We start from the raw sequence: 15050 nt of genomic DNA, 5'->3' as shown, positions 1-15050 counted from the left end.
TATCCAACCCTAAGAAACAAGATTATTTTGTCCGCTAAGATATTCTGCCCCTTTGCAAGTTAGTTTTTTTTTTTTTTTAGACAACTAATTTTTCCAGCACATCAAACTAAACAAGTAGTGAGTGATCTCTGCAAATTGTATTGGTGAACGCCTGCGCTTGCATGGCCCTTGCTTACAATTGTGTAGGAGTGAGGGTCTGCCCATGTTGACCCAGTTGCAAATGTGATGCCCCTCTCTAATGGAGCTGGGAAAAGTGTCCAGATCTCCCGAATTACAGGCCTGTGGTTCAGTCATTTGCCCATGCTTCTCTGTTGACATCCAAAAAAATGTTATTTTAAGCAGGTATGACTTAGCAGATGTGTTACAGTCTTGGAGTCAGTGCATCAATTGCTCAGCACACAAAGCTGGTTTAAAAATGACCTTCTTTGCTTCTCTGAATTTACTTCTCTTTTCCTGAGCTTCTGTCAGCTTTTCCTCTTGCTCAGTTTCTGGGAAACAGTTTATTTTCTGTCTTACCCTGCTTCTTAGTGTATTTATCCACATTCTGTTGACATGGCTTGTCTGTGATTTGCAGTTCCAGTAACTCCTTTGCACAAACTCACCTATTTTTACTCATCTCAGGCAGCCCATCAGCTCTAGTAACCATTTCAAGCAACAGTCTAGGACAAGTCTGTGCAGTACTATGATAGAAATGGAAGAGATGCTTTAAAATTGGTTGATCAGCTAAGACACAGCAGTGCAACCTTCACTGTAGCTAGAAGCAGCAGCAATAATCTAGTTCAGCTGATGTTTTTGCTCTGAGTTTTCTGAGGACTGCAGTGGGAAGTGAGAAGTGGGGAGTTTGAGATCTTTTAAGATTCCTTGTTGGTACTTAGGAGGAAAAATCTGTGTGGATCAGTGCACTGCCCCATGAAGTGGAGGAAGCAGTAAGGATGACACCTCTGTTGAGGCTGCACTGGAGTTTGTACTAAAATATTCAAGCAAGCTGTTTTGAGAGAGGAAAAGCTGGTGGAAAAAACCTCACTGGAATTCCTTTTGGTGTGGAGGTGAACTAGGGAGAGGTTAGGAAAGGCCTGTGGCTGATAGACTGCTCTGAGGATGATCTTGTCACTAAACGGGGTTTTCTTACTGAATGATGCTCTGGAGTGGCAGGGTTTAAAATGACTGCAGGAGACAGGTAGTGATTTTCAAGTAACTTTTCCATGTCACTTTGCTAAAGCTTGATTGATTAACTTTCACAAATGTACTGCCAGTGCTTGATCTCCTGTTAGGAGAAATCTCCACTTCCCACTCCTCCTGCATCAAAATGTAGCATTAACTTTGCATTGTGGTCAATAACTAACCACCCAGGAATGAAAAATCAGACTCCAGCCTGAAAGGCTATCCCTTTCTTACTTTGGAGACAACTGGAGCAGCATTTTAAAGGTGTTGATTCTTCTTAATAATCCCCATTAACAAGAAATTACTTACTGCTGATATTGATCTAAACTGTTGTCAGTGAGACGAATTAGGAGCAGGGGGCTAGGGAGAGGGTTGTTGCTCTGTTGTTTTCCTGTTGGGCTTCTTGGGAACACTGAAACATTTAGCTAATTCCTGCCAGGACCATATCTCCTTGTTTTCTGATCCAGAGAATAGCTTTCTATGTGAAATCTCCTTGAATTTAAGGAATAAAATTCTGGCCACAGATGCACTTTAGGAACTGCAGAGGTGTTGTTTAGGAAAAACAATTACTTCAGTTCCTACAAAACTTCTAAAGGCAAGGGATTTGGTATCAGTTCCTTACAGCTGACAACTTATTCCTGTACAAATTGTGTGAATTCCAAATAGTTTGTATAAACCTACCATATGCAGTTTGTCTCAAGACGACAAGTGTTGCTGAGCTGCACTTGCCCTGTTACCTTCAAGTGGAGTTGGGGCACTGAATTCTTCTAAGCAAGCTGGTCTAAAATGGAGAAATGAATGTCAGTGCCAGGCTGTGTAATCCAAAGAAAAGCTGAGGAAAGGACAGTGAAACAAATCCAAATGTAAATCTTACTAAAACCTCTTTCCTAAACCCCTTAGCATGCCCCCAAACAGAGAGGATCTCTGATTTCAGGTTCCCTGGGGAAATGCCAGTATCCTGCACTTTCCTCTGGAATAATGTTTTCTGAGCACAGGCTTTTCAGGCTGAGGCAGAGAAATATGTCAAGTTTGATGCATTCAGTTCTTCTAAGCCTTTGAGAGGACTGGACTCCAGAGAGCACATCACCGTGCTGAGGTGTGTGCCGACACCCTTGGTGCCGTCAGAAGTCCCAGGGAGACCTTTTACCGCCGCCTGACCCTGTTGGCTGTGCTGGCTGCGGAGGCCGTTCCCGCCGCGGAGCTGCAGCCGGCGGCGAGGCAGACCTGGAAGAGCAGGACCAGTAGCGATGGGGTGTCTGTGCATGTGAAGACAGTGAGCTCCCCTTGGCCAAAATCGGTGTGCCGGGGGTTAATTCCAACTGCATATCTCTCTTGCACTTCTTCCCCTTAATCCAGCTAATGAAAGGTCTTTAACCGGGCCTCGCTCTATGGCTGCTGGTGCCTCTGCCAGAGCTGGGCTGCCCCACTGCGCTCGGTCTCAACCAGCTGCGGTTGTGGCCTCTGCCTAAATCGCTTTCTGAACTGGCTCCAAGGCTCCGGCTGCGGTTCCAAGCCCCTGTCTTATCCTGCTATGCATCTGCTCGTGATGCAATTCCCGCAGGAATGGGGGAGCGTGTGAGCAGTGGTGTGGGCAGGGGCTGTAGTACATCTGTCCCTATTGAGAATGAGCACAGTGCAGTCCTGGAAATCAGACCCAAAGCTGATGCCCAGAACAGCCACTGCAGAGCAACGGCAGGCCAAATCCCATTGGACAGTCGGATTCCCTGATAGCTGTAGATATGAGATATTACTGGAAGAAAATAAACAGATTTGAAGAAATTAAAGGATCTGAGGAAAGGAAAGGATGTTTGGAGTATGTGGGGAGGGGTGCTGTGTTGATGTGTGGAGTTACTTTTTCCTGTGGCTTTTCCTGGACTCTCAGCACAGTCCATCTTGGTAGACCACTTACTAAAGGGCACTACTCAGGGCCAGCTTCTGATAGCAGTGGTTCAAGTTTAGATAAATCTTAATTCTTTCCCTCATGATAACTCAGGTCTTGTCCTGCCTCCTGAGGACTTGCTGTGAGTTCTGATCCTGGCCCAGATCTGCGGTGGCAGGATCCAACTGCCAGTGACACCAGCGTTATGGAGGTGGATGACAGAATTGTGCCCATTTTACAGATCAGGCAAACTGAGGCACCAAACTGCTCTCTCCCACAGCATCCAACAGTGGCAAAGTTTAAACACAGCTTTCTCTTGCCCCCTCCCGTGCTCTTTGCCGAGGGCTTTTGGGAAGGTAGACACCTTTAGCCCTCTTAGAGCAGAGTATTTTCTGGCTAACCTGCTCCCTTTCTGCCATCTTCTAAAGTCTGTGTGTCCTTCTAGTGCAAAGCCTGTGTGGGAAGAAGGCAAAAGTCATCATGCAGCCAGTGATACGAGAATTGTAGAGGGTTCAAATGAGGAAGAGAAGTAGCTTTTGCTTCTTCCCAGGCTGTGCAGCTGTGGGACTGGCCCCAGCTCCTGTGTGCTTGGGACAGGCAGCCATGTGCTCCTGCTTCAGGCTGGCAGGCTCAGCTCCCCTTTGTTGTAACAGACCCAATGTCCCTCTGCCTCTCCGGGGTAAGTGCCCCCAAGGGAGACTGGGGGGGGGGAGAGGGGGGGGGGTTGGCATAAGGCCACCCTTTGCCCAGCCCGGAGCCCCAGGCAGGTGTCTACCCCCCATGCTGCATTAGGGGCTTGATGAGCAGCACCCAGGGCTCCTCTTCCATTTGCAGAGATAGGAAGGAGGTCGGAGCTCCTTATCTCTGCAATCCTACCTCGAGGGTGTGGGGGGTTGGTCCCCTTGGGAAGGAGGGATAGAGGCTGAAGGCAGCTTCCATTCACCGGCAGCCTTTCATCCTATGTCCCAGGGCCACAGCCACCCTGTCTCCATCCCTGTTTACAGATGGGGCTGATATGGCCGAGGCAGGAGAGGTTGCAGGTTCCCCTAATCGCCTTGTCACCCGGCCGGACAATCTCAGACACTCGGAGGATGTTTTGACTGCGCTGAATTACAATGTTTGTTGTTTCTCACTCCCAATAATTGACATTTGATAGTGGCTACTGTAAAAGCGGCTGAGAGGCTGGGGCTGAGGCAGAGGAGAGGCAGGGAGCCGGCCGTGGGGAGCCCAGCTTACTGCCTCTGGGCAGTTTTGGGGACAGGCGGGGGGTCTTTTGCCCCTCTTCCCCTTGGGGACAGGGTGCGGAGGGGCTGTGGAAAGCTCCCGTGGATGCGCTGGGGGCAGTTGCCCTCCCGCAGAGCCCACTCCCCTTGGTTTGGGGGTGTTTGTACCCCCCTGTGCAGGGAAGACACCAGCTGCTCGCCCCCCACTCCCGGACACTGGGAGAGTGAACGAGCCCTGCCCGGGCTGTGGGCTCAAAAAGTGGCTTTTAGACAATTTTCGAAAGACGTTAAAATACAAGCACCCGTCTTGCAGGCGTCCAAACGGGAGCTGCTGAAAATACGGGAGGGCTACACAAAGCCCAGGGGACAGGGACTGACAGGAAAAGGGTCCCAGAGCAGAGGAGGCGGTGGCAGTGTGTGGGTGGCTCTGCACCCACAGCCCCCGCGGCGTGGACTGCCGTGACCGGGGGATGCTGGGGGTCCCGGGCCGCGCAAGGAACGCCAGGGACGCGCAGGGTGAAGCCACTCTCTTTAATGACAACTCGCTGACCTCCATCAGCTTGTACAGCAAAGGGAAACACGTACGAACGGGCGGCGGGGGCCGGGGGCGGACAGTGCATTTCAATACTAACTGACGCTTTAGTGCATAACCCTACGGGGACCTGGCAGGTCGGAGTGTCGGTATTCCTCGGCCGGGGAGGGTCTGGCCTCATCCCTGCGCTGCCGGGAGCCGCCCGGCCCCGGGCGCCTGCGGGGCACAGCAGAGGCCGGCGGTAGCAGCCTCGAAAGGGGGGAGACCTGGGGGTCTGGTGGGATGCTGAACTGGCCGAACAGCGGGGACCGTACGGGAAGTGCAAAAATTAAATGTGGATCTCGATAATAATTAGCATAGGGTAAAAAAAAAAATCAAAAAGGGGGAAAACAAACAAACAAACAAACAAACAAAAAAAAACCCAAACAAACAAACCCAAATTAAAACGAGAGTTGCAGGGCTTGCCTAGCTGTTTTGGGGAACAAGTCAAGCAAAATGACCGGCCGCTTTGCAGGAAGGAAGGAAGGGGATTACCGGGGCGAAGGCCCCGCTGGAAGAGGGAGCGAGGGGGGCCGGGAGCTGCGGGCAGCGCCGAGCCGCCCTGCGCGGAGCCCGCCCGGCCCCGCCGAAATATCGGAGCCCTCCCCGCTGGAAGTGGCCGCCGCGCTAGTGGCCTCCTCCGGGATGCTCCACTGAACTGTCCCGATCCCCCTCCGCAGCCTGGAAGCGTCCCGAGACCGGCTCGCAGGCGCGGCCGGAGCCCCCCCCGGCCCCGGCGTCTCGCCCGTGGCCGTGGGTCCCCGGAGGGGAGCAGGCTGGGTGGCGGGGGCGGCTCTACCAGGCTCGGATCCCGTGCAAAGTGGAAATCCCCGCGTTCCCCTGCGGGATGGGCGTCTGCACTGAATTCAAGTCCCCTACGCTGAAGTTCATGAAGTTGTTGCCGGCCGCCGAGGGCTGCATGGTCTGCATGGACGGGTAGTTGCAGTTGTAGTTGGCGTTGCAGGCGGGGCTGTTGTAGTTAGTGTACGCAGGGTAGGCGTTGTAGCTATAGGGGTTAATGCTGACATTGTACGGCGAGCTGTAGGGAGAAGACTCCCCCAGGCAGGGCTTCCCATCGCGCACCAGCACCGGCACGGCTATCCGCCGCGGGGGAGGGATGCCCACCATTTCGAGGGTCTGATCCTGTCTCTGCCTTTTGCATTTATACCTTCGATTCTGGAACCAAATTTTCACCTGGGTGGAGGTGAGCTTTAGGACGTTGGCTAGATGGTCTCTCTCGGGAGCCGAGAGGTATTTCTGCTGCTTGAACCTTCTCTCCAGTTCGTAGACTTGGGCTTGAGAAAAGAGGACGCGAGGTTTCCTCCTTTTCCTCTGTCTGGGGCGCTCGGGATCCTCCAGGTCTCTTTTCTCTTGCTCCAGGCTCTTGTGCAGGGAACACAGTTCTGCAGCAGAATAAACGGGAAAAAGAAAACAGGAGAATAAAAAGAATGTGAGGGGGGGGAAAAACCAAAACCAAAACCAAAACAAAAAAAAAAGCAGTGTTCAGTAAACAGCATGCACGGTGAGCGAGCCCCGGCTCTTCTGCAGCGACCCACTCCTGTGGCTCACCCTGCTCTTTAAGTACCTTTTTAGCAATTTTCCTTGTGTCTTTTTTTGTTTGTTTGTTTGAAGACAAATACACTCTGTGCACTGCTTTGACGGCCTGTGCCACAGCCTGGATATATCGCATGTAGCCTTTGTACTGAATCCCACCCCGACCCCATGGGCCGAGCGAATTGGAAATTTGATTTGTCGCCTGATTTCGGGACAAGCTCGAGGCATCGTGTACCACCCTGCAGCCTCGACGGGCCCGTGGGGCAGCCGCCGCGGCCCCTCCCGGGGGAGCCACGGGACGCACCCCACAGTGGATTTGTCCTGCAGGGCCTGGGGGGGGATGAAGATGCTCTTCCTCCCCTGAGGCCGGGCGCGGTGCCTCCCGCCCACAGCCCCGCACTGTCCCCTCTTCCCCCGCCGCCCCTGGGGAGCCCAAACCACCCTCGGTCGAGCACCCAGCCCTGGGCTGGGGGTCGCCTTCCCCCTTCCCTCCCTTTTTCTCAGCTCGGAAGCCACCGGCGAGCCCCGGCCAGCAGCACCGTTACTCGCGGGCTTTACCTTTCTTGTCCGCCTTGGTGTCCTTGGCCGAGTCCATCTCCACGTAGCTTTTAACGTAGTAGGAGCCGGGGAAGGCGGTGGGTTTGGCCGGGTGCACCTCGGGCAGCTCCTCGGGCAGGGCCGGGGGCTCGGCGCTGTACGTCTCCTGCTTGAAAGTTGCCAGCATGCAGGAGGGGGAGGACAGAGAGGAGAGCTCCATGGAGGCCAGGCCGCTCTGATGCTGTTCCAGGTTCAAAATATCCTTGACCGAGAAGGGCGTCGTTGTCACAGGGCTAGGGAACATTGCGGAGGAGAGCGGGGCAGCGGCCGGAGCCCAGGGTCATGGAAAAGTGGGTGAGGAGCAGCCAACGTGGAGCAGTGGTGGAGGGGGCACATAGCATTCCCGCGGGTAGCCTTGACTTGTGCACTAGAGGCAGGTAGGACCAGACCATAAGGGAAAGGAAGGAGGGACTAGGCAGTTTTTGGGTGACTTTAGCTTTCTATTGGCCAACATTGCAGTGATGGTATGAGAGATGCAAAGTTCCATGTCACCTAATATAGTAATACATCTCAAAAACATCCCCACTCATTTAAAGGGGCGGCACTGTATTTATCCAGCTTTTTGCCGCTGAGTTTGTTGATCCATTAGAAAAAAAAAAAATCCAGAATGGCCTAATGTGTACAAAGCCACTATCTGATGCCATCTATCATACAGTCAGATTAAATAAACAGGCCGGGAGGAAACCATCAACCAAATATGTGCTGATTTATTTTTATTTTTTTTTTTTAAATCAAGGGAACGGAGGTTTCGTTTTTAGTATTCTGCAATATCCGATCACAGGAACTAGAAAACGGGAGTTCACTGTTGTGTGAAGCACGCCCAAGGGGAAATTCGTGGTTAGGGTTTATACAGCTATTTTGAAGCAGCACATCGCCCGCAAAATCCATATGACAGAGGCTGTTTAGGGACTCTCTCTTGTTTGGCTTTGGAGGGGAAAACGCTGGTTGAGTTTTTCCCCGGCCTGTTTGTAAAGCTTTCTGGCAAAAAAACAGCACTGATTGGGGAAAAAACAAAACAAAACAAAACAAAAAAAAAAACACAAACCAAAACAAACCCCCCAAAACAAACCAACAAAACAGAAACAAACAAACAAAAAACTCCAACAAACAAAACAAAACACTGGTTGAAGGCTTTGCAAAATACACAGGGGTCCCGGAGCAAGTCGAAGCAAGCGGGCGCTGGCTGGGGCCGAGCCCCGGGGCCGGCCGGTCCCCGCGGGCCCCGGGATTCGCGGGGCAGAAGTGGGAGCTGGTGAATTGAACGTGCTTGGAGTCGCTAAACTAAACCTTAGCGGCAAAGTCGCAGGTTGAGGAGGGACGTTACGGCGTTTTCTGGCTTCGAGGGGCGAGGGAAAATAAAACATCGTTTAAAAATCCCCTTCTGGGGGTAGGGCCCGCCCGGCTCCGAGAGTCGGGGATCGGCTGGTCCCCTCCGAGCCCAGCGCGGCGGGAGATGAGGCGGGGATGGGGGGGATGCGGTGAGTTTGGGGGTCCCTCGGCAGGGCCCTGCCCGGGGAGGCCGCAGAGAGAGTTTTGCAAAATCCTTCCTCCTCCCGCAGACGGAGGAACCCCCGCGGGGCGGGTGAAACCGCGGGCACCTGCCCTCTCCGGACTGCTCCTTGTGAACGTACCTGCCGCTGCCCCCACTCCCACTGCCCCCGAGATTTTGTGTCTCAGCACCCTCGGGGTCCCTTCTGGGGAACCGAGTTAAGGATATTTTTGCGGGCGATGCTGTGACTTTCGACTCGCTCTCCGGGGACCCTGGCTGCGGCAGCCTCTCGTCTGCTGGTGTCCTGGGAGCGGTTTGTTCGCGAAGCAGATCCGGATCTTGCGATGACACTCGGAGCGGTTAGTGTGCGCGGGGAGACCCGAAATATTACTATTTAATGAGAGGAGGGGGGCTGCCAAGCGGACGTCTCGCTTTTCGCGGCTGCGTTTCCTGCGGACTTCCCTGGAAAACAGCTCGGAGGGGATTTTCCTCCTTTGCAGGAGAAGGGGTGAGGTGCCCGGGGAAGGCAGAGGCAGCCTCGGCACCCCGGCTCAGGAGAGGGGCCTAAAGCAGGAATTTGTGGGGTGTCCCCGCATCCCTTTTTGCTGCACCCCTTCCCCTCCGCACCGCCCGGCGGTTTTTCTAAACCCGTTTCCTCCTTTTTATTACAACCTAATCGGGGTGGGTTAGATAAATACTAAAATAACGAAGTGATCCCGATCCGCCCCCCCTCCCCTTCCCAATCCAGACCCGCGGCCGCAGGTTCGCCTGCCTTGGTGGCATCCACCTCCCCCGGGACGGCAGAAACGGGTGTCCGGGGGTCCCTTCCTCCATCCTGGACCCCAACCGCCCTTCCCAGGTCAGGCCCGGAGCTCGCAAGGCAGCTCCTGCCCCCGAGGACCCCTCAGCCCGGCGGGACCGGTCCCGAGCCGGTGGGGCTCCGGGCGCATCCCCGGCTCCGCGCCCCGCGGGAGCAGAGCTGCCGCCCGCCAAACCGCCGTGCCTGGAGGATAGGGAGGATGGACCGGCTTCCTCCAGCCCCACGATCGATGTGGGCCCGGCTGCAGAGGGTGGAAGTGATTAATTGAACGATAAGCCGGAGCTATCATTTGGAATGTCATTAATGCGTCGGGGAGACATTCATTGGAGACAGACAGCGTTATCTCCGCTTTATCTTCAACAATGCATCACTTTTAATACTGCAGTTTAGAAACAAATGGGGGCTTTAGCCTTAGCCCTTCTCTTCGTGTTTATATTTTTGGAAGAATCACAACTAGTGGGAGTCTCGGGCTCGGCCCCCTGATAAATGAACATTAGCACTTTTTAGAACTACTGTATCAACAAAAAGAGCTGCAGGGCCGCAATAATTGGTGAAAAAGCAAACACTCCGCAAAGAGAGGCCAGGTCTGCTCTGTGTCCGGCTGATTGATGAATAAGTTACTGACATACAGCAGCTCATGGACTTTCCGGGTCGGTGCTCAGAACCCATTTCCCCGTCCCCCCCCCCCAGCTTTCTCCCTTTCCCGGAGCTCTCCAGCCCCCCCACAAGCCACGTTCCTGCTGCAAACGGCGTTTCGGCCGAGGGGCCAAAGGCGACCAGTTCGCCCAGCTCCGGACCCTGGTTGCAGCCCCAGGTGCGGCGGCTCGGTCCCTGTCCTGCCCAGCCCGGGAGGACCTGCCCGGGTCCCCGGCTGAGCCCCCGGGGCGGGTGGGGACCTGACACACCACTTCTGTCCTCTGTGGGGTCGCTTTTGATTTCAGGCTGGTGGCGCCGAAATTAGTATCGTGTTTAAATAACACACAAAAATTAGTCAAGGGAGACAGGATCCCTGTGGAGCGCCCTGAAAACACCTTCTCCGGCCCACCCAGCCGGCCGGGACACTGGCCCCGTGGGTGCGCGTGGGGGAGATGGGGTGAGCAAAGCCGCTGCTGCTTCTTTCCTGGCTGCAAGGGGAAAGCGGGGGGTGCCCTGCTCCTTCCCGCCGCCTTCTCGCGATTTATCAGGTTGCTCTCGCTGCCCCCCCTCGAGACTGAGCCTGGCCCCCACACACAGTAAAGCCCCTCGCGGGCAAGCGTTATATTCCACAGCCACTTGTTGCTTCTATCCGGGATTGCTAAATGCAATTCGTTTATGGTGGTTGTTGGGTATTTTCTTGTTGCCTTTAAAAAAAACAAACAAACAAACAAACAAACAAAAAAAACCAATAAAACAAGCAAACAAACAAAGAAACCAAAAAACAAAACCACTACCTTTTCTTGCTGAAAACAAATAAACAAAAAAATCCCAACCCCGCAATTAGCTTTGTAGAGCACATCCTCTCTCCCCCCAAGCTTTCGACACCTTGGACTGTTTAGAGAGAGAGAGATGGGGCCTTTTAAAAAAGTTTTCCTCTTAATCCCAGTCGGTTAAGATGTCCAGGGCCCCTCCCGCTCTAATTCCCAGCTATCTCCCGAGGACTCTGTTTATACTTTACCAGTAAACGCCGGGGTTTGAAACCTTGTCACTAATTGAGTGCTAACACTTCAGGTGCTATAGATTTGTTAAGAGCTAGTAGTCCCGAAATAGCCTATTAGGGTTTCCTGGCGAGAATTTGTGCCAATCTCCCGGTTCCCATCGTGGGCGGCGGGAGCCGCTGGGTCCTCGGGATCTCTGCGGGTCCCCGAGGCCTCCCCAAGGTCTTTTGCCCAGTTATTTCTCTCAAACGATTGGAAAGGGATGCTACAAAACGGCGAGTCCTGGTTGAATAAATCCTTCCGGCGTGACAGTTGGTCTGCTGTGCCTGTCCGCCGTGGTGGGGTCCCGGGGTGGGCCTGGGGGCTGCGGGGGGGCCGCGCTGCCCGGCTGCGGGAAGCGGCTGGGGCCGGGGAAGGGTTTGTTTTCACCCCTCGGGATTTCTGCAGAGGAAAACGGCTTTGGAGCTGTCCAGGCGCTCCACTCTGCTGCAGCTAAAACCTTCTCCTTTTCTTCCTACCTTTTTTTTTTTTTTTTTCCCCCGCTTTTTTTTTTTTTTTTTTTTTTATCCCGGTCCTTTCCAGCACTAACGAAGCCTGCCTTTCCCGGCCGCTCCGCTCTGCTCCCAGCGCCGGGGTTACTGCCGGGGAGAGCAGCCCCGCTCCGCGGCCCGGGCCGCCCCCTCCTCGGGCATCACGCAAGAAAAAGCGAATTTTGACCTTGATGTGCAGGCGGCCTTGGCGAGGGGCCTCGCCCCTGCCCGCTGGTCGGGACTGCTGGCCGGGAGCCGGGGGGGCTCCTCCGGGACAGCCCCGCTACCCGGCGGGGGGCCGGTGCCAGGCGGGCGCTGATGCCAGCGCACAGCAATGTAGCGGGCAGAAAGCACTGAAATGTCTTCTCTTTATTTCGGGACAATTTTTGCAAAGCCCGGAATAAAACTTTCCCGTGTTGTTTGGGGTTTGGGCAGGCCGCGGGCATCACGGAGGCACAGCCCGTAGGTGGCTCGGCCGGGGTGACCTGGGGGGACTTGGATAGCAAATGCCACCGTGGATTTTCCCCTGCTGCCCTGGGCTCCGTGCCTGGAATCTGACAATTAAAGTGGCTCTTGCACTTCGGCTGCTGGAGGTGGGTTTTTGCCGACCGACTGAAGCGAAAGCTGGAAGATGATCAGATAAACCAAAAGCTTTAATTTTTACCTTGCTGATATATATATATTTATTTTATTTTATTTTTTTTTCCCCTTCCTGCCTGTAACTGTGCTGGGTTCGTTGGGGAAGAGGGAGCGATCTGGGGTTTCGTCGTCCTTCCTGCTGCCCCTCTCTCAGCACCCTGATGTCGCTCAGCGATCGCGATATGAGCACCGTCTCCCGTCCCGCCTTTTTTTCTGCGCTCGAGCAAAAGCTTTTTAACGCCGCCAGTTAATTACAAAAGCGCTTGTTCGTTACGTTTCTAAGGGGAGCGCACATAGGGACGAAGCAATACGGTTATTTTAGGGACGGGAAAATTAAACGACCGAAGAGAGTTTCACGTTTAGTAAATACAACAACGGTTGACACACACGTCCAGCAGCCAGGACGCACCGGTGTCTAGCGAAGGTCAAGAAAACTGTTTTAAAAACGAAATACTTTCTGGGCAGTGTGAGGCGTGGGCTGTTTCGAAGGACAAAGCTATAAATTGCGGCGGGGCTGCCCTGCCCCTCTCCCTCGGAGCTTTGGCCCGATCTAACCTCCCCTGGACGGGAGGGTCCTACTGGCTCCAGTGGGAGTGGGAGCAGCTCTTGGCTGGGAAGCTTGAAGCCGCCGCGGGGATTTCAGGGTGTTTGCAGCTTGTCTGTCCGCACGATGTTTTCCAGAAGAGATAAAGGTCTGACTTCTCGGATACTTCCTGCTGGCCGTGCGAATCCGATCCGTCTTGCGATGTCACCGTGCGCGCTTTGCGCTCCCCGGGAGCCCGGGGGGGCCGGGGCAGCGGGGGGCCCCGCTCCGACCCTCCCGCCCCGGGATCCGCGTCTGCGCTGGGGAGCGCAGCCTGGAGGCGCATGTCGGGGGGAGCCACATTTAACATGAGATGGTGTTTCGGCTTTATTTGTCTTAAAAGGGATTCCCTCCCCCCCCCCCCGCTCTCCGCGGAGATGAGGGGCCGGCAGCGTTGCCAGCCGCCGCCCTGCTCGGCTCTCGGTTTCACCCCGGGGGTCCCCGCGGCAGGATCCAGCGCGGATCCCCTTCCCGCGGGGACCAGCCCCGCCGAGACGGGCGGGGGGGATGAACCCGGGCGAGTTAGAATTACAGAGCCCTGACCCCCAGCCCTGCTCCCGCCTCTCCCGGCGGTGTCCCCCCAGCCTGTGACCCACCACCCGAGAGGCATGAAATCGGCTGCCCCAAGGGCAAGCGGCGGGACGGGATGGAGGGGGGGTGGGGGGTCCCTGTCCCCGACGAGCTGCCCCCCTCCGACCCCGCGGGGCCTTTGCGGGGTGCGTGGCTCTGCCTTTCCTCCTTATCCCCCCGCAGCGGGATAGCGGCTTCCCGGGCCGGACCCGTGTCCCTTCCCGCACTTGCCGCCGTGCAACTGGGCTGCCCCGGGGGAAGCCCGGCCCGCCCGGGTCTCACTCACCCCTGTCCTCCAAAATCCCCACCCGCTCCCAGCGTGGCTGCCGCAAAAATGCCGGGTGTCTTCCAAGTAATAATATATTATTTAAAAACAACACAACCCCTTCACACACACACACAAAAAAAAAAATCCCAAACAAACAAACCCTTAAAACTCAACATTAACAAAACAAAACACTAAAAAAAGGAAATAACCGGCTCTACCCCGGGACGTTCGGACCCGCTTTCAGTTTTGCCCTGAGACTCGCGGGTTTGGCGGAGCCGGTCCCTTCTTTCCCACGCTTGAATTCTGCAAACGGAGCTACCGGGAAAACGGGTGCCGGGGGGGGGGGGGGCTGGGGGCTCATCCCCGGGAGCAGGATCAGGCCTTGGAGTCGTTCTTGTTCTGGAAGTGGAGAAATTATCCGTTGTTCGTTTCTGTGGCGGTCTGACGGGGACTGGGGTCGGTTTCTCCGAAGGGTCCCGTTTCTGCATCCTCTCCATAAAAGTAAAACTCCGAGTGCTCCCGCGGCTTGTTTCACAGAAAGAAAAACGGTTGGGAAGAAATCCGTGCAAAATTAAAATATGTGAGAGGGAGAAACTGGCAAATATACGCGCGGGAAAGTGTTTTCATCAGCCTGATAAATATACAATTCACCGGACATAAAATACGATGTATTTCAAATGTGTGTCAAGAAGAAAAGGTTGGAAAGAAACGAAAATCTTGTAACAGTTGTTTTGTTGGCTTTGTTTTGTTGGTTCCTCCCCCCCCCCCCCCCCCCCCGGGTAAAATTTCCAAGTTTCAGATATCTTCACAAGTTTCTTTTTAAATTTCAAAAGAAGGTCGCATAAATAAAACCAGATCTGCATTTTTTTCCCCAGTTCCTGAATTAATTATCAGCCCGGTTTTCAGCGGTAGAGAGAAAAGCACCATTTAAACGGCAGACTTTTTTTTTTTTATTTATTATTTTTTTTTTTTTCCTGGGAGCCTCACCAATACTGTAGAACGAAGAAAGGGAGGGAAGGAGGGAGAGTTCTCCGCGGTGTCTGCCTTCCTGCCTGCCAGGTCTCAGCGATTTGCCGTCCGTTCCCAAGCCCAGACGCCACCCGCCTTTTCTATTTGTCAATTAAAGAACAAAAAAGTCCAAGTGAATGCACGAAACGTTAAACGCCCTTTTATTTTGCGGATAGGGTTTATTTCTTATAGAAATTCAGGGATTTGGATTTGGCTGTTGGGGTTTTATTACCGTTTTGCATGCCTTTCTCCCCAGCGGTCTTTTGGTTTTTAATTGCACCGTATCTATCGTGTCTGAAAGCTAAAATTAGTGAGAGGAGCCGGTGGGGGATGGGGTCGCGCTTCTTTTGGGGAAGGGGGGATCCATGGGGAGGGAGGAATCCTGAGGAGCTGCCGGGGGGGAGCCCGAGGGAAGGGGCTGGCCGCACCCAGTGTCCTGGGACCTGGTACCCCATGCGGCTGAAAAACCTGGCCCGGGGTCTCAGGTGTCTCCTGGTCTCAATTATAGGACTAAGCCAGGGCTT

The 15050-nt window shown here is 54.4% G+C and overlaps 1 protein-coding gene across 1 annotated transcript; it reads right to left on the bottom strand.

Moving 5' to 3' along the window:
- Positions 1 to 5614: 5614 nt before the first annotated feature.
- On the bottom strand, positions 5615 to 7292 carry NKX2-5 (NK2 homeobox 5). The gene is made up of 2 exons (XM_033006654.2): positions 6947 to 7292; positions 5615 to 6237 (listed from the first exon to the last, which is right to left on the bottom strand). The coding sequence occupies exons 1-2, from the start codon at positions 7227 to 7229 to the stop codon at positions 5630 to 5632; spliced, it is 891 nt and encodes a 296-aa protein (XP_032862545.2). The 5' UTR covers positions 7230 to 7292; the 3' UTR covers positions 5615 to 5629.
- Between the last annotated feature and the right edge of the window lie 7758 nt (positions 7293 to 15050).

This window comes from Tyto alba, unplaced genomic scaffold, assembly GCF_018691265.1.
Source record: "Tyto alba isolate M040663 unplaced genomic scaffold, T.alba_DEE_v4.0 Super-Scaffold_17, whole genome shotgun sequence".
Lineage (NCBI taxonomy): Eukaryota > Metazoa > Chordata > Aves > Strigiformes > Tytonidae > Tyto > Tyto alba.
This window is presented reverse-complemented; position numbering and strand designations above follow the sequence as displayed.